At 35.9% G+C, this 20,123-nt stretch overlaps 1 protein-coding gene across 1 annotated transcript; it reads right to left on the reverse strand.

Annotated features, from left to right (window-relative positions):
- Positions 1 to 142: 142 nt before the first annotated feature.
- On the reverse strand, positions 143 to 19,202 carry LOC105437914 (galactose-specific cell agglutination protein gsf2-like). Its single transcript, XM_030990897.1, has 22 exons — positions 18,922 to 19,202; positions 18,373 to 18,427; positions 17,748 to 17,782; positions 16,361 to 16,468; positions 15,432 to 15,486; positions 14,353 to 14,382; positions 12,352 to 12,539; positions 11,203 to 11,316; positions 10,398 to 10,443; positions 9,050 to 9,073; positions 8,457 to 8,561; positions 7,641 to 7,867; positions 7,170 to 7,314; positions 6,706 to 6,765; positions 5,723 to 5,949; positions 4,713 to 4,857; positions 4,250 to 4,309; positions 3,265 to 3,491; positions 2,251 to 2,395; positions 1,787 to 1,846; positions 805 to 1,031; positions 143 to 301 (listed from the first exon to the last, which is right to left on the reverse strand). The coding sequence occupies exons 2-22, from the start codon at positions 18,422 to 18,424 to the stop codon at positions 143 to 145; spliced, it is 2,439 nt and encodes an 812-aa protein (XP_030846757.1). The 5' UTR covers positions 18,425 to 18,427; positions 18,922 to 19,202.
- Positions 19,203 to 20,123: the final 921 nt, after the last annotated feature.

Here is a 20,123-nt window from a genome sequence, read left to right on the forward strand (position 1 = left end):
GTAGTCTTCCAAATTCGCTGAATATGATCCCTATGTTGACAGTATTGAGTGCAAAATATACCATCATCACTTTAAGTCAACTGTATAATAGCAAGAACAGTGGCAAATTATGTTATCGTACATACCAACTATCAATATCCTATCATTTGTAATTACCTGGGTTGCATCCATGCAGTGTCAAGGACGCGACATCTACAGTTTCCGCGAAAATCACCTCTATACCTCGGACGGATTCAAGAGCAGGATTAAAGGCGATTTTCAGAACCTCATTTGTAAATAAGTCCAATTGCGCTCCCGTCATCTGGTTGAACAAAGAAATATCAAGGAAACAAACACACAAAGCGTTAGGATTCATGATAAGTTGCTCATAAGAAAATGAATATCACAATAACTTCTGATTATCTATTTCTTAGATGGTACACAGCTTTCTCTTAAAAGCAAACAGAAAAGACATTTGATTCTACTCATACTGTTTTCAAGCTCAAAGGGACTTATTTTCCATTAGGAGACTGCATACTTGATCATTTGTTAGTCTGTATTGATGAACAATAACATTAAGGAATTGTGTAGTTGGTCTGCAAATACAACGTGTGATGTAGAAAACGATTTCCCTTTCCTCGAGCACGTTTAAAGAGAAAAGTATTATAGGGTATTAAGGTAGTGAGTGGTCAGACAAGTCCTTTGATCTTTATGAGGAAGTGATCACTTTCAAATGGAAAATTCTTCTTGACTAACGAAATTAAGGAGGAAAAAGAGGACGTTTAAGATTCAGAACAATCTAAGGTTATGTAAAAAATTGTTTACTTCTTCTCCAGTATTGGTGTCAATGAATGTTCCGGTAGGAAGACTCGTCCTCGTTGTAACATCTGTGTAACTCTGACCGTCTGTTGTCATTCTAACTCTGAGAAACGTCTCGATGTCTGATGCAAAAGTAATTTGGATTCCCGTCAAATCCGCTATCTCTGAGGTGACGCTTGTAGTGTAAGTGGTGACGTTGTTGGGAACATAGCTCTGCAACTCATCATAGCACCCTGTAAAGTTAAACCGGGATTTTCATTGGCAAATACAAAGTTAGGGGAAGGAGTCCTCAAAAAGGCGTCATACATGTTTCTATCTTGTTGGGATTGACCTGTTCTTTTTTATGCGTTTTAAACCCCAATTGTTCTCTGCACTCTGATTCGGGGAGGTAAAAAGTTGCTGTCGTTTTCAGCGATTGAAACGTCGTATAACGTCAAACAAAGAAAACTTGATGTGGGGGGATACATCGAAATTCTTTGTTTTCCTCATTTGGATGTGACTTTATTTGTAGCCTTATCATGCAAGGAAATCAAAAGATAGAAATTCTACTTTTCCTTAAATAGCAATTGTGAGCTAAAAGGTTTAAATCCCGCTTTTTATTCATATTCAAGCTAGGTCCTACCGATCTCATGAATTTCAATTAAACTTGCAGGGGAATTTGTTTTTCAGGTCAAACGGTGCATGTATATTTTGTCCGGGATACAAATTTCTACCTTTCTAATAATCATTTGAACACTAGAATTATCATCCAGAATGATGGCCCTCAAAATCCGAAGGCGGTTACCATTTATGAAACATTAATATGACCTATTTACTTCCTTTATTTGTTATGGTCAAATATGACCCATCATAAGTGTTATCTGACCTAAGTCCCTAATGTTGATTTAACACATTCTTGCTAATTATTTTTCCAGGTGATTGGTAATCAAATCATTACAAACGATGAAAGATTTTCTTCTTGTTTTTTAACCAACATCCCGAACCCTACCAGGCGTTGTAGACACGGAGGTAGTCTCTGGGGCTGATGTGGTAGTTGTTGAGACGGTACCTAAGCGGTAAACACGAAACAAAGAAAATATATTGATACGAGAATAACCATGTTTTCTTCTTCATAGATTTGTACATCACGTTAGATGTTTTCAAAGGCATTTCAGGGGTCTATCTGAATTGTTTGAGGAATTGTGCCTTAAGAAAGTCTTCGGACTGGTACGATACGAAAAAAAAACAACAACACAAGAACAATATTCTTTTTTTAAATCATGGAAATGTCTAGAATGTTATGTTTTTGCTGGTAGTAGTAGTCTTCCAAATTCGCTTAATATGATCCCTACGTTTACAGTATTGAGTGCAAAATATACCATTATCACTTAAGTCAACTGTATAATAGCAAGAACAGTGGCAAATTATGTTATCGTACAGACCAACTATCAATATCCTATCATTTTTCATTACCTGGGTTGCATCCATGCAGTGTCAAGGATGCGACATCTACAGTTTCCGCGAAAATCACCTCTATACCTCGGACGGATTCAAGAGCAGGATTAAAGGCGATTTTCAGAACCTCATTTGTAAATAAGTCCAATTGCGCTCCCGTCATCTGGTTGAACAAAGAAAGATCAAGGAAACAAACACACAAAGCGTTAGGATTCATGATAAGTTGCTCATAAGAAAATGAATATCACAATAACTTCTGATTATCTATTTCTTAGATGGTACACAACTTTCTCTTAAAAGCAAACAGAAAAGACATTTGATTCTACTCATACTGTTTTCAAGCTCAAAGGGACTTATTTTCCATTAGGAGACTGCATACTTGATCATTTGTTAGTCTGTATTGATGAACAATAACATTAAAGGTAAAGACCAGTATTGGAAACGCCCCAATTTCAAAAAATGAAATGGAAGCTCTCATTACCAATCATGTGAAAGAATATGTTTTGACTAATACATGATGATACAAAATGTGCCGGGAAACCGCCTACTAATTCATATATTTGGTAAATTTGTTTCTCTCATGGTCTGTGAGAGATATAGGGTAGTCCCATATACATCTTTCTGTGTATAGTGCTTGTAACTTTACGAAGAATGGGCCAAATTTCTTATCATTTTGATGATTCCAGAACCTTGCAGATGCGAGATGCTAGATGATCAACCTTTTCTGATCGATTCCACAACATTTCTTTCACAATGCAATCGCATGACCATAACTGGTCTTTACCTTTAAGGAATTGTGTAGTTGGTCTCAAATACAACGTGTGAGGTAGAAAACGATTTCCCTTTCCTCGAGCACGTTTAAAGAGAAAAGTATTATAGGGTACAGGCAGTGAGTGGTGAGACAAATCCATTGATCATTGTAAGGAGGTGATCACTTTCAAATGGAAAATTCTTCTTGATTTACGAAATTAAGGAGGAAAAAGAGGACGTTTAAGATTCAGAACAATCTAAGGTAATTTAAATATTGTTTACTTCTTCGCCAGTATTGGTGTCAATGAATGTTCCGATAGGAAGACTCGTCCTCGTTGTAACATCTGTGTAACTCTGACCGTCTGTTGTCATTCTAACTCTGAGAAACGTCTCGATGTCTGATGCAAAAGTAATTTGGATTCCCGTCAAATCCGCTATCTCTGAGGTGACGCTTGTAGTGTAAGTGGTGACGTTGTTGGGAACATAGCTCTGCAACTCATCATAGCACCCTGTAAAGTTAAACCGGGATTTTCATCGGTAAATACAAAGTTAGAGGAAGGAGTCCTCAAAAAAGGCGTCATACATGTTTCTATCTTGTTGGGACTAACCTGTTCTTTATTATGCGTTTTAAACCCCAATTGTTCTCTACACTCTAATTCGGGGAGCTAAAAAGTTGCTGTCGTTTTCACCGATTGAAACGTCGTATAACGTCAAACAAAGACAACTTGATGTGGGGGAATACATCGAAATTCTTTGTTTTCCTCATTTGGATGTGACTTTATTTGTAGCCTTATCATGCAAGGAAATCGAAAGGTAGAATTTCTACTTTTCCTTAAATAGCAATTGTGAGCTAAAAGGTTTAAATCCCGCTTTTTATTCATATTCAAGCTAGGTCCTACCGATCTCATGAATTTCAATTAAACTTGCAGGGAAATTTGTTTTTCAGGTCAAACGGTGCATGTATATTTTGTCCGGGATACAAATTTCTACCTTTCTAATAATCATTTAAACATTAGAATAATCAACCAGAATGATGGCCCTCGAAATCCGAAGGCGGTTACCATTTATGGAACATTAACATGACCTATTAACTTTCTTTATTTGTTATGGTCGAATATGACACATCATTAAAGTGTTATCTGACCTAAGTCACTAATGTTGATTTAACACATTCTTGCTAATTATTTTTCCAGGTGATTGGTAATCAAATCATTACAAACAATGAAAGATTTTCTTCTTGTTTTTTAACCAACATCCCGAACCCTACCAGGCGTTGTAGACACGGAGGTAGTCTCTGGGGCTGATGTGGTAGTTGTTGAGACGGTACCTAAGCGGTAAACACGAAACAAAGAAAATATATTGATACGAGAATAACCATGTTTTCTTCTTCATAGATTTGTACATCACGTTAGATGTTTTCAAAGGCATTTCAGGGGTCTATCTGAATTCTTTGAGGAATTGTGCCTTAAGAAAGTCTTCGGACTGGTACGATACGAAAAAAAACAACAACACAAGAACAATATTCTTTTTTTAAATCATGGAAATGTCTAGAATGTTATGTTTTTGCTAGTAGTAGTAGTCTTCCAAATTCGCTTAATATGATCCCTACGTTTACAGTATTGAGTGCAAAATATACCATTATCACTTAAGTCAACTGTATAATAGCAAGAACAGTGGCAAATTATGTTATCGTACAGACCAACTATCAATATCCTATCATTTTTCATTACCTGGGTTGCATCCATGCAGTGTCAAGGATGCGACATCTACAGTTTCCGCGAAAATCACCTCTATACCTCGGACGGATTCAAGAGCAGGATTAAAGGCGATTTTCAGAACCTCATTTGTAAATAAGTCCAATTGCGCTCCCGTCATCTGGTTGAACAAAGAAAGATCAAGGAAACAAACACACAAAGCGTTAGGATTCATGATAAGTTGCTCATAAGAAAATGAATATCACAATAACTTCTGATTATCTATTTCTTAGATGGTACACAACTTTCTCTTAAAAGCAAACAGAAAAGACATTTGATTCTACTCATACTGTTTTCAAGCTCAAAGGGACTTATTTTCCATTAGGAGACTGCATACTTGATCATTTGTTAGTCTGTATTGATGAACAATAACATTAAAGGTAAAGACCAGTATTGGAAACGCCCCAATTTCAAAAAATGAAATGGAAGCTCTCATTACCAATCATGTGAAAGAATATGTTTTGACTAATACATGATGATAAAAAATGTGCCGGGAAACCGCCTACTAATTCATATATTTGGTAAATTTGTTTCTCTCACGGTCTGTGAGAGATATAGGGTAGTCCCATATACATCTTTCTGTGTATAGTGCTTGTAACTTTACGAAGAATGGGCCAAATTTCTTATCATTTTGATGATTCCAGAACCTTGCAGATGCGAGATGCTAGATGATCAACCTTTTCTGATCGATTCCACAACACTTCTTTCACAATGCAATCGCATGACCATAACTGGTCTTTACCTTTAAGGAATTGTGTAGTTGGTCTCAAATACAACGTGTGATGTAGAAAACGATTTCCCTTTCCTCGAGCACGTTTAAAGAGAAAAGTATTATAGGGTATAGTGAGTGGTCAGACAAGTCCTTTGATCTTTATGAGGAAGTGATCACTTTCAAATGGAAAATTCTTCTTGATTTACGAAATTAAGGAGGAAAAAGAGGACGTTTAAGATTCAGAACAATCTAAGGTAATGTAAATATTGATTACTTCTTCGCCAGTAATAGTGTCATTGAATGTTCCGGTAGGAAGACTCGTCCTCGTTGTTACATCTGTGTAACTCTGACCGTCTGTTGTCATTCTAACTCTGAGAAACGTCTCGATGTCTGATGCAAAAGTAATTTGGATTCCCGTCAAATCCGCTATCTCTGAGGTGACGCTTGTAGTGTAAGTGGTGACGTTGTTGGGAACATAGCTCTGCAACTCATCATAGCACCCTGTAAAGTTAAACCGGGATTTCCATTGGCAAATACAAAGTAAGAGGAAGGAGTCCTCAAAAAAAGGCGTCATACATGTTTCTATCTTGTTGGGATTGACCTGTTCTTTATTATGCGTTTTAAACCCCAATTGTTCTCTACACTCTGATTCGGGGAGGTAAAAAGTTGCTGTCATTTTCACCGATTGAAACGTCGTATAACGTCAAACAAAGAAAACTTGATGTGGGGGATACATCGAAATTCTTTGTTTTCCTCATTTGGATGTGACTTTATTTGTAGCCTTATCATGCAAGAAAATCAAAAAGTAGAATTTCTACTTTTCCTTAAATAGCAATTGTGAGCTAAAAGGTTTAAATCCCGCTTTTTATTCATATTCAAGCTAGGTCCTACCGATCTCATGAATTTCAATTAAACTTGCAGGGAAATTTGTTTTTCAGGTCAAACGGTGCATGTATATTTTGTCCGGGATACAAATTTCTACCTTTCTAATAATCATTTAAACATTAGAATAATCAACCAGAATGATGGCCCTCGAAATCCGAAGGCGCTTACCATTTATGGAACATTAACATGACCTATTAACTTTCTTTATTTGTTATGGTCGAATATGACACATCATAAGTGTTATCTGACCTAAGTCACTAATGTTGATTTAACACATTCTTGCTAATTATTTTTCCAGGTGATTGGTAATCAAATCATTACAAACAATGAAAGATTTTCTTCTTGTTTTTTAACCAACATCCCGAACCCTACCAGGCGTTGTAGACACGGAGGTAGTCTCTGGGGCTGATGTGGTAGTTGTTGAGACGGTACCTAAGCGGTAAACAAGAAACAAAGAAAATATATTGATACGAGAATAACCATGTTTTCTTCTTCATAGATTTGTACATCACGTTAGATGTTTTCAAAGGCATTTCAGGGGTCTATCTGAATTCTTTGAGGAATTGTGCCTTAAGAAAGTCTTCGGACTGGTACGATACGAAAAAAAACAACAACACAAGAACAATATTCTTTTTTTTAAATCATGGAAATGTCTAGAATGTTATGTTTTTGCTAGTAGTAGTAGTCTTCCAAATTCGCTTAATATGATCCCTACGTTTACAGTATTGAGTGCAAAAAATACCATCATCACTTAAGTCAACTGTATAATAGCAAGAACAGTGGCAAATTATGTTATCGTACAGACCAACTATCAATATCCTATCATTTGTAATTACCTGGGTTGCATCCATGCAGTGTCAAGGATGCGACATCTACAGTTTCCGCGAAAATCACCTCTATACCTCGGACGGATTCAAGAGCAGGATTAAAGGCGATTTTCAGAACCTCATTTGTAAATAAGTCCAATTGCGCTCCCGTCATCTGGTTGAACAAAGAAAGATCAAGGAAACAAACACACAAAGCGTTAGGATTCATGATTAGTTGCTCATAAGAAAATGAATATCACAATAACTTCTGATTATCTATTTCTTAGATGGTACACAGCTTTCTCTTAAAAGCAAACAGAAAAGACATTTGATTCTAGTATTATAGGGTATTAAGGTAATGAGTGGTCAGACAAGTCCTTTGATCTTTATGAGGAAGTGATCACTTTCAAATGGAAAATTCTTCTTGACTAACGAAATTAAGGAGGAAAAAGAGGACGTTTAAGATTCAGAACAATCTAAGGTAATGTAAATATTGATTACTTCTTCGCCAGTAATAGTGTCATTGAATGTTCCGGTAGGAAGACTCGTCCTCGTTGTTACATCTGTGTAACTCTGACCGTCTGTTGTCATTCTAACTCTGAGAAACGTCTCGATGTCTGATGCAAAAGTAATTTGGATTTCCGTCAAATCCGCTATCTCTGAGGTGACGCTTGTAGTGTAAGTGGTGACGTTGTTGGGAACATAGCTCTTCAACTCATCATAGCACCCTGTAAAATTAAACCGGGATTTTCGTTGGCAAATACTAAGTTAGAGGAAGGCTTTCTCAAAAGGCGTCATACATGTTTCTATCTTGTTGGGATTAACCTGTTCTTTGTCGTGCGTTTTAAACCCCAATTGTTCTCTACACTCTGATTTGGGGAAGTAATAAAATTGCTGTCATTTTCGCCGATTGAAACTTCGTATAAGGTCAAACAAAGGAAACTTGAAAAGGGAGATACATCAAAATTCTTTATTTTCCTTCTTTGGATGTGATTTTATTTGTAGCCTTATCAGGCGAGGAATTCAAAAGATAGAAAATACACTTCTCCTTAAATAGCATTTGTGAGCTCGAAGTTTTACATGCCTCTTTTTATTCGTCTTCAAGCTAGGGCCTACCAATCACATAAATATCAACTAAACCTCAAAACAAATTTGATAGTCGTATATTGAACATTATATGTGTAATTTGACCTAAGCCCCTAGGTTGATTTAACACACGTTTGCTCCAAACAAAATCCAGGCGATTGAAACACTTTGAACCAATAAATCATGTAAAATGTTAAAAGATATTGTTAACACCAACATCTCGAATCTTACCAGGCGTTGTAGATATGGAGGTAGTCTCCGTGGGTGATGTTGCGACCGTTGTCGTAGACGCGGTGGTAGGCACGGGTGGACGCCTTGTGCGTGCAGTTGTCGTATCTATGATACCAAAGGAATAGGAATACAACAAATCAATTGCAAATTGAAACACGCGCTTGACATGTTTGAGCAAGGATTGTGAATATGGCAATTGATCCCTCTAGGTTTTGTGACGGCGTAAGATCCTGAAGTTCCATGTATGACAATTTGTAGTACAACCATTTGATTGTTTGTCCCAAACTTTCGTCCCTGTTGATGCACCAAAGTCGTTCATATTGTGACGTAATTTCCTGATGGGATCGTCGTCCAATCCAGAAAAAAAAATCAATTCAATTCCTACGATATCATTAGCATTTTCCTTGGAGTAATTGATGAAAAAAAATGTACTGAGCGTTCTGTATCAATTCTAGAGGAGAACATAACTTCTAACAATAAATCTTGAAAAAGACAGCTAAAACTATTTTCCGGCTCATTTTGTTTCATACTCCTTTGAATGTATAGCAAGCCGAAACAAATAGTTTCAAAGATTAAAAAATACTAAAACTTACCCGTGTCACCTCGGTCAGTTGTTTCTAGTGGTGAATGAGAAAGAAAAGAGCGTGGTTTTAATTTGACATTCGATCATGCAAAGGGTTTAGGTTTTACCTATGTTATATTTTGTCACTCATATTACTGCAAAGACATTCTATAATAAAAATGTGAATATTAAAATTGAATATCGCAGTAATGAATGTTAATGCAAGTCGGCACCAATTTTTCGCTCACGCTTTTGTTTGAACTCTGCATATTAAGGGCACGTTGAACCCATATAAAGTCAATTAAGAAAACTTGAGGTTTTTTGTCATCAAATTCAGTGTTTTCTTTTCATGTTGTTAAATGTGACTGCGTTTTGTAGTCTTATCGGATTATAAAATCAAAAGATTGAAATTACACAGCTTTTTCAATAGCAATTGAAAGCTCAAAGTTTTAATTTCCCTATTTGTTTATATTCAAGTGAGGAGCTATATCTATCTCATGGATCACCACCTGACCCAGAAGAAAAAAAAAGAAAAATGTAAAATGGTGTGCGTGTGCGTGTGTGTGTGTGTGTGTTTTGTCCGAGAAGACAACTTTTTATCTATCAATTAAATATGAAACAATAGATATGTCAAACAGATTGATGGCCATCGATTTTCGGCTGAGGTTGCCGTTTACGGAACATTGGGATAGCCTATTAAGCACGCACCAGAAATCTCTGAGAGCTCTACTCTATATATATAGATTGACATGCTGAAAGATGTACGTTGTGAACACAAATATCTATATAGGGCTGTCGTATGGTATTTACTTCCTTTATTTGTTACTTCTGTGTGCCCATGCCTTGAGCCATAATGCATGGTCGTAAAGAGGATTTTCAATGTTGGGGACCAGGGTAAAATTTAATGAATTATTGCAAATTTATTGCATTTTCTTTCTTTTTTTAAAACAATTTGTGGGAACTGCCCCCTACCCTAGACCCCGCTGCGTACAGTCATGGTTCAGTGGCAAAGCAATGGCCTCGTAACTGTCAGGCCCCAGGATTAAAACCGTGGCGATGTGCCATATTAGTGCCCTTTTGTAAGGCATTAATCCTCTTTACTGCCATTTATGACTTAAGGTCGTAAGCCCCCTAGTTATAAGCATAGTAGCATACACATGCTTTAGCAGTCACGCAAAACAAACGCTGGCAAAATAATATTCAGTAAAATCTGAGAATGTATTCTATTTTCTAGATCAATGAGGAATAAATCATTGTCAAAATAATTCCATAAATTGGGGTAAACAAAAAATACTCCAACTATATGAGCGACAGTGTATATATGACATTTAAATTCAGTTTGTATGTATTGCTCTATATTTCCATCATATCATATTTACCTCCACAAATGGCACAACACTCTCCATCCGGCGTTTCTTGTTGTGACTGCAAGAAAAGTTTTTGATGGATTTTCGAAAGATATACATTAAAATAGCAGTATGATGTACGACGCCCTTCAGTTGTACAGCACGAAAATATTTCAAGAATACGGCATATGTCATTAGAAATAAAGATATAAATGGAAGATTTTAGTTAACCATTCATAAACAAAAGCAACAAAATGAATTCGAACAAATACATGTTGTAACATATCGGGCAAACTCAAACAAGGTTACATCAGTTGTACATAAGTCCATTTATCCAGTGATAAAACAATTTGATTTTTCTTCCGAACCAGGTTGAACAAAGAACGTTCGTCTGAGGTTTTCCTCTATTAACCCAACATCGGGTTTAACTGAATCATGAGTATTATTTCAGCAGTTCGGAGTTTTCTAATTAAATTAGCTTTTCCTCCTCAACTTTGGCAACCATTATTTGTATTTTCTACTCCCTCAAAGTTTAACACAAAATTACATTAAACAGTTTGGATGAGAAAAAAAAATAGTCAATTTACACATGAAAAAAAGTGATAATAAATTTCATTATGTTTCGCTGATTTAGAGAGTTCAATGAATAATTTCAATTAAATGGCTCTTATTGAAGAAGGGTACAATGCACTGCAACAAAAATGGACTCAAATTTTCCGCGGTTTTGTGCACTTTTTGCCAATATACAATTTGTAATTCAGAGCATTCTGCATTAAAAAAAGAAAACAATAAAACTTCTTTAAAATGAGACACTGAAGTAGATTAGTATCAGACTTACCTCAAGACAACTCAGAACTTCACAAGTGTTACTTGTATTCGTGGCTTCTGTGTTTCCTTCATAGCAAACATTTAATATGCACGGATCATATGGATCCTGCCACTCGTCAAACGGCTGTTAAGGAAGAAAACGAATCGTTTTCTTATCAAAAATTCCTTTTAAATATTCCGTTATTCAAACATTCATTCGTTATAGTTATTATTATTAGGATAAGTAATGGAAGGAGTAGTAGTAGTGGTTGTGCAAATGAGCGAGTTTATGATGTCATCCCATCCCTTTGTTTATGAAATTTCATGTTCTTTTAAGTAAGGTGATTTTGCACATATTCCATGAGTCTCAAGTCTTTCTTTACATCCCCAGGGCAGAAAGTTATATATTTTTGTGAATTTGTTGTACTAAACGGATAAATTTAAAAAATGCGAGAAGTGACATCAGCTCGCTAATTTGCAAACAGCCTGTGTGATACATAGAGTAATACTGTTTGATGAAACGATATGAAACTTTAACATTACAAAACAATTCTCAGCCGATTTTGATGAAACTTCTACCCTTATGTTTCGATCTATATTCATTCAAGTTAACTTGCAAATGGGCAAGAACTACCTTTAAATTCCTTCCTCCTCCTTACCCACCTTCCGCTTACATGACAATATTTGGAAATGTTGCAACAAAACCAGGGTCTTAGGTCGTACACACGAATGCCTCAACCACTAGACCACGGAGCTGAGGATGGTTAAGTGGTATCTGGGGGGGGGGGGGGAGGTGAAATTAAATATATTATGCACACACGCGCGAAAATGGTACTTTCGCTGAGGCGAGTGACGCACGTGACGCACTCAAAGAGTCAAATAGGCCAAAATTCAGGGGAAAAGTTATGTTTGTTGATTTTTTGTAAAATATGCATGTAGGGTATCCTTCCCTGGACTTGGCGTTTGTAATACCCTTTATATCTTTATAATTTGCAATCGTTGATATCAGTTTGATTTATTCTATTTTTTCTTTATCAAGCTTAAATACACGCAAAATCAAAATAGAGCGGTGCAAAGACAAGGGGGAAAGATACAGAACACGATAAAATAGAGAGCTTATAAACATGAGATCCTACTTAAAGAATTGTACATGGGCTTTAAGGCGAAGGGTTGTACTCACATCCCGAAGGACGTTGTCTTGATCTTTGCATGGGCATTCGCCTACCAAGATGCAAGACGAGCCATCAAAGACCATAGGATCTTTACATGCATTGCAGGAAGTTGAGCCGGAGACTGCTTCGTTGATTATACATTCGTCTAGGTATGAACAGCACTTGGGAGATCCGTGGACATAATTATCTTTACATTCTGCAACATACCAAAAATATCAGTTCGCAATTATGGTATGAACCTAAAACTTTAAAAGAGTACCAATCGTCTGCAGAGAGAAAAAGAAATGTACCGCTAGAACGTATAGAATCAACCCCTATAAAACATGGTGCCCATCAATCTTTTCACTAACAGTTGAGGAATATGAATAAAGCAAGAAAAATAAAAGATAAAACCCACTCACAGCTCGTGCAGGCATGCGAATCGAATAGATCCCTCAAAATGTAATATTTGTCAGTTTTGAGACAGGAGGGGTTTAACTCAGATACCTTAAAGTGACGCGGTAACATTGCCTCAGATTCTGAAACAAAATCCTGGATTTAACTCATGCTGCAATTATAGACCTTAGGTCAGTCAGGAATCCCATGACTTTTACAATCTGATCCCCTGTCTGATTATCAAGATATCTATGATTGGAAATCGAAATTCCATTTTTCAATTTTCGAACGGTTTTTATAACACTACAGCCTATTAGGGGAAATGAGTATGGTAAAACCGGTCACTCAAAGATTTCTAATTTTTTGGGCCACTTCATAATCATTTTGTAGGGCTTTAATATTACACCATATCAAGACACTGATAACACGTAGAGCCGTGTATCTCAGATTTAACATTGTTAAACGATGCCTATAACACAGAGATAATGCCACTTTGGCTCTCAACAGACGAATTATGTTATGAGTATCTAAACAGTGCAATATATTTTTACATAAATAATGTTTAAATATAATATTTTTACTATATCACACTAAATATAGCGATAAAACCGCAAAGAACCAGAGCAAAATGTATGGATCGTTGGTGCACATTCACAGATTAGGTTAGTTAAAGCGTACCAATGATCAACAGCACGTGTTTGGTTTTCGGTATAAGGGGTTAAATGACGCTTTTCTGTCTTAAAAATACGAGCTTCAATATTACTTTACAAGGAATGATGCAGTTTTGTATACATTCTCAGTAAACCTAAAAACGACTTGTTAAGTAGATTATATTACACGCACGCGTAGTCGCTAGCCGCGGCATTGAATATTATTAATATTTTTGTCTTCATATTCCTGAACTTTTATCCCGTAGAAGGCCAGGCAAAGCGTTTTGAGGTTGTTTTGTATACACTCTAGCCGTACACAAGTAGTTTTCCTGTTTGTTCAGGTGATAGGTACACTAAAAGGAGAGCGTATTTAGATAGAAACTTGCAGAATGAGAACGATCATCAGTGAAAAACATAGTGGAGGCGAAATCGGGAATAATTCACTGGAAACTCTATCACAAATGTTATAGTCCAGTTCATAGCTTGGTTGTTTATGTCAAGTCTTTCTGGCCCTTACTGTAGTTTCGGGGTACATGAGGGTGAGAAAATATATTGTATCCTTTGATCGAATGTACTTGACAGCTGTGCTTAGAATAAGGTTACGCAAGATATTCCCATAAAAAATGCATTAAAACCGTTTAGTATATTATTATGATTATAATCAATACCACGTTCGATAGGCATATTTGCCATTGCAATTTGTCCTCGCCAACTCTAGCTCATATGATATCCATTATTCTTGATAAACGATACGGTTGAAATGCTCCTCCGATCCGCACTACAACATGATTTTATATGTAGCCGAACTAAGCCAACGTAATGTTTACACATTCGTTATTCACTTTGTAAACATGTACTAGTTATCATTGCGAACCCAATAACACGTTTAAAACAGTTTTTATGAGAAACTTTAGAATGTTTATTAAATATATATACATAAGATAATAATAATAAATGTATATATTAAAGATATCAATACATCACCTTTTGTGGTCATAACATGAGTGCTCGTCTCTAACAAAACAAAGAGAAAAAAGTATAAGAAAGTTAGATTATAGGAATTATATTATATTTCACCATGCATGCTTTTACTAGCAAACGACGACTGACAAAAAGTGATTGATACCGCCATACGTCTGCAAAAGTAAAGAAAAGACCATACTTTTACTGATTTAATAATTATCTCTTGATTTTTGAACGATCTATATATGTCATCATACTTTTCAAGTCGAAAAATGGGGCTACTGAATTCTTGGTCCGTATTCCATATGAGGCAATGTCGAAGGCAGGGACCATTGATTATGTCGGCAGACGGGCCAGTTATATTCCTAAAATAACGATGCGTGCTACTGAGTATTACACATACGTACCAAATTGTTTGTTCGTTTACTTATTTATTCAATTTACAGGAACCAAAGTATAGACAATGGCAGCATATATAAATGATAATGATGATTATTAAAGAAAACAACATAATACCCCTACCCTCCCGCTTCATTCATCATCATGACATTTGGTAATCCTGAATGTCATTATTGAACTTTTGTCAAATTGTACTTGAACTTAATAGCGTAATAGGACTTGCGGTTTACCTTGTGCGAGCAAGCGAGACAAGCGGTCAGAATAGCAAGTCTTTTAATCATACCATATTCAGGAATGTATTTTTGGTAGGTCGCATCAAGACATCTTGCGCCTTGCGGGGCGCATTAATAATGATAATAATAATAATAGGCATTTCTATATCGCCGTCTATATCTAGAAATTCTATTCCGAGGCGCATTTATTATAACCCCGGCTTTAGCCTAGCTGCCATTAATACAGCGCTCCAGCATTTCGGGGAATTAATTCCTGCCGTGTATCCATATACATTTACATCACCTGGGTTGAATGTGGCAACTGTAGATCAATGTCTTGCCAAAGGCATTAGTGCCGCGGCGGGACTCGAACCGCGGACCTTGTGATCGAAAGTCCGGCGACGTATCCACTCGACCACGACACCTCTACTGGCCCATTGGGTTGCCATTAATAAAAACAAGGGGGGTCTAAGATATAATGCAACTTACCATTAGCAGGCAGGCATTCACAGCAATGGTCATCCTGATATGTTAATCGTTCATTCTGTGTAATTCAACAAGGAATATACATTTGTGACTATAGGCACCAAAAAAGCAAACAAAAGTCGACCTTTGGGGGGAGGGGGGGGGGGGTTATTAGGTCTGATTCTAGAAGGCGAGACTCTAAATTTAAACGGCAATCCAACTGATGTATTAAATTCATTCGTAAGGAGGGAGAAAGTTTGAAATAAAGGGTACCAATAATGATAATGTTATTAGTGTTTGAAATATGAGATAAGTAAATGTATGTGAATCGCAAATTTTAAATTTGGTCTGTGGATTTTTAGCAAGATGCTTGTCTGGCAAAGCAACAACTAACGTTTGCAAACATTGGAATCCGTCTATATCGATGTCTCGTTGTAAATAGCAGGTGATATTAAACATATCAAGTAACTTTGGGATATGGAGAGAGACATGTATGAAGTGAAATACATTAAAACAGATTGAAAGATAAGAGTCACTTACACATTTTAGTTTTGTTCTTGTTGCTGCTAATGCCATTAATTGTAATTTCATTGCCTCTTTAATCAAATGGATCAAATGAATCAAATGGAATGAATAAGATACTTTAGAATTTGCTGTCTATTCTTTGTAACCCTTTATGTATCATTCATGACAGGTCCTGGTGCCACCCTGCAGTCTTCAAGAAGGTAGTTTGTATCAATGGCTTCTACACTATCAATACCAATATCTACACGTGATACTGGTGATAAAAGTGGTTTGTGATGTAGCTCTTTACGACAAAAATGTGCGTAATGTTAGTGTCATGTACGGGACTAACAGTTGTTCTATTGTGTTGTGCCGATTGGCACTCATGGCACACCAACCAATGTGCCAATCAGCACGGATGGTGAATAAAAGGTTAGTTCCTTTCTTACCTCTGCACAATCAGATGGTTTATGAGCACATATCTTGTAGAAAAAGTCGTCTTCCTCGTTTTGCTTGTAACACGTGGAGCAATCTTCGGCAACCGCAAGCCGGTCATACTGGGTTACCGTAAAATAAATGAATTATAGATTAGATTATTTTAAATATAATTTAGTTAGATGATCTGTGGCATTTCTTAAAATCAAGGCCATATATTGTCTAACAGAGATCTGAAGAGAAAAAAGGGATACTGAGTAAAATTCATGGAATAGGAAGCTCAATATATATCTAACAATCAAGTTAATATATGAAAAATTAACGCAACTCCGATTGTAATGCATATTATGGCATAATTCAAACAGTTAAATATAAACAAAGTAAATGGTTTAGTATTAAACAAAATTGAACTTTAACGAAGTATTCAAACAGTTTAAGAGAAAAAAGTAAAAAAAGAAATGATAGAACTCTAATAAATTAGAAGGTTACAAAATTCATAATTTTCCTTGATAATCGGGAAAAGAAAGCTTGGTTGTTTAATGCCTTATTATTCATTACGCTTGACTATTTTTTTCCTTTTGAAATATACCATAACAATACAGGGAAGAATTGGGTGTATGCTTAGAGACCGATTATCCCAAAATGAGTCCCTATTGATTTTGGTCTAGTCTCTGTGTGCCTTGAATTTATTTGGGGATATAGATGCGATCGTGTTGTATATATTTATATATATGTATTTAATTTGCATTTAATAAATATTATACAGTTATTGACTGGCAGGGGTGTCATATAACATTTTTTGGACTGCTGAAGGGAGTTATATTTCCCAAGTAGTTATATTTTCCCAAAGCGCGCAGCGCTGAGGAAAAATATGGTCACGAGGGAAAATATAACTCCCTTCAGGTCCAAAGAATGTTAAATATACCCCCTGCCAGTCAATAACTGTTATATTAGATAGCCTTGGTTTGATTTTTTTTTCGGGGGGGGGGGGGGGGTGGGTCCATTTTTTTTGGTGACCGAATTTTTTTTTCGGGGGCAATTCAAATTTTAGAAAAAGAAGTGCAAACAAAAAAATGACTGAAAAATAATATTTTGAGATAATTTATGAAGAAAAAAACCTTGTAAAAAAAAATTGTGGAAGAAAAAAAAATTGTGAAAAAAAAATATTGAAACAAAAATTACCTAAACTGGTGTATTTGGATCCTCGTAAGTGATACCACGTGACAAGCTCTGGACCAATCACATCTCGGTATCTGTCTAAGCTTTCTAATATATATTTATATATATGCATTTAATCGTAAATATATATATATATATATATGACACATCTGTATATAAGTATATGTACACTTATTGACAATCGCTACCTGTAACTTTATATATAACAAATGGTAAGCTCACCTGACAAGGCTTTTCTGTTGGCTCTGTTGCGTTAACTGTAAATAAGGGGAAAGAATCGAATTAGATGAGTCACTCGAAATGTTAAGCATCTATTATGCCCTTAACACAATACTATTATTTGAACGTATTATAATAGTATTTATAAAGTATTCATATTTAATCTATTTTTACTTTTTTCTTACAAGATCTGGAAGTTGCTTTGTATGTGTAATTATTTTTACTCTCTCTCTCTCTCTTTCGCTTCCCATAACCGTGATACTATATCTGCCCGAAACAAAATATATAAATCAGGTACCAGGGGGATGTTTTACAAAGATTCCAAGTCGAACTTAACTCTAAGTTGGACTGAAATATTATGGAGAACCATTTGTAGCATTATAATGAAATATATTCAAAAGCGAAAATTCAAGTATGTTAGACTTTTCATAAATTCCACATTAAGAACATGAAATCACCCATGATAATAGAAAATATGAATGATTCGAATCAACATTTTATGCCTTTTAAAATAACTTTGAGGAAAAAAAATCAAGAATTGTTCAGTCCAACTTAGAGATAAGTTCAACTTAGGATCTTTGTGAAACACCCCCAGAAGGTGAAGGATTGTGGTTTGATATGAGCTTACCCGGAACGCAGTCGCAACACGACTCTACTATATCATTATACAGCATTACCATACCCTGGTGAGAAAAAATAAGGAAAAAACGTACACACATTAAAAACATTGATTAATCAATCAATAATTACTGGCGAAAAATATCAAAGAAAATCAATACGGATAGATATGTGTACCTCGACCGCCAGAATTATTGCCAGGTCCTTTATTTAGCCTATGGCACGCGTTTCAATGAGAAACTGGGAAAAGAAAAAATGCAGTCTTTATACAGAGGTGGTTATATAGAATACTGTTTTTCAGAGTAAACATTTTTGTTTTCATCATTTCTGATGTCCTAAACCATTCCTATTTCCCAAATTGATTTCAGACAGTTCATTTTACAATGTAAGCACATGCGTGATCGAAACCTGGGTTTATTTTTAAAGAAGGTTTCGTGAAAAACTCCCTTCGTGTTGATCCCGGGTCCTCCTGACTCGAGCTCAACATTGACACTGTTTTTTTTTTTTCTTTCTTTTTCTTTCTTTCATTTATTTTGTTTTTGATTTTGTTTTTTTTTACCTCGGAGCATTCCAGATTGCATTCTTTTACACAAGAAACATCCCCTCGCTCACAATAGCACTTCACACAGGATAGGCCACCGGTCCATGTATCACCATCCTAAAAAAAAATGAAAAGATAACAGAATATTAATGAGTAAATGGTGACTCTTTCAGTTGATAATGAAGGTTTAAATAAAGAAAGTTATTAAAGACATCCATTTGCGATATATGATGTGGGTATTGAAAGGCCTTGAGGTTAATGGTAGTAAATATTGGACGAGATATGCCAACATATTGGACGAGTTTGAAAAAAGCTCAATATTCGTGTAAAGACATTACCCCTGGGAAGCCGAACATTTTTATTATAATTATCATGCTTTCTCGAGAGATATGGGTCGTGTTTTATAAACAGTTATATTAGGTAAATGCTTGATAATAGAGTGTCTCGACACAAAAGCACTTGTACTATGTCTCTCAAATCTTATGTAGGAATAATAATGCATATTACATATTTTATTACGATGACGTAAATTGTAATACGGTTCACATTAATTTTGATGTATCTTTTAAAACAGAACTCGGTGAGTCTGCACAACAAAGTACTTGCGCGTTTTTACAGAGCTCCGAGTTATTAGATATAGAAATACGGCGCAAATTTCACTTTACGTCGTCGTAAAAATTAAAAAATTCAAACCGACGCTATTTTGCAGCGTCATATCTTGACGAGTTTTAAATGAAATAAACTCACTGGATATATTGTCCCCTCCGGCCCGTACTGACAACTGCAGGACTGTTCATCGTCACCACTCGGACAATTGTATTCATTATCGCACCATTGTTCTTCGGGGATACAACGTGAACAATCTGCACACGCAACGTAGCCTTCCACACAGGTGCAATTATCTGGAGGTGGTACTGTGACAAATAACGAACAATTTAATGTGAGATGTAATAAACAATGGTGTTTGCAGCTACGTCCTACAGTCGTGAATCCATAAATAATGAAACATATAAACATACACACATACAGACATGATTAAGTGTACATGTACACAACTTCCAGAAGACAACAGAGAAAAACGGTTCCGTGTGCATCAAAGAAGTATACACAACTTGGGGGTTTTAGTTGAAACGCCATTTTCAATGTGTCATTGATAGTTGTAGCGTGTTAGATTCAGTACTTTGTAAATAAGTAGTACGTTTCACATTTTGCTTTTAGAG

The sequence above is a fragment of the Strongylocentrotus purpuratus genome, unplaced genomic scaffold (assembly GCF_000002235.5).
Source record: "Strongylocentrotus purpuratus isolate Spur 01 unplaced genomic scaffold, Spur_5.0 spur5_scaffold_19, whole genome shotgun sequence".
NCBI lineage: Eukaryota > Metazoa > Echinodermata > Echinoidea > Camarodonta > Strongylocentrotidae > Strongylocentrotus > Strongylocentrotus purpuratus.

Bases quoted from the DNA above. Each gene is read 5' to 3' on its own strand.
- LOC105437914 (XM_030990897.1), bottom strand. From the start codon at position 18,424: ATGGTAATGCTGTATAATGATATAGTAGAGTCGTGTTGCGACTGCGTT. The intron at 15,487-16,360 runs GTAAGAAAGGAA...TGAATTACACAG, and splicing joins AACCATCTGATTGTGCAGAG to AATGAACGATTAACATATCA. The intron at 14,383-15,431 runs GTAAGTTGCATT...TTGTTTTGTTAG, and splicing joins TGAATGCCTGCCTGCTAATG to AGACGAGCACTCATGTTATG.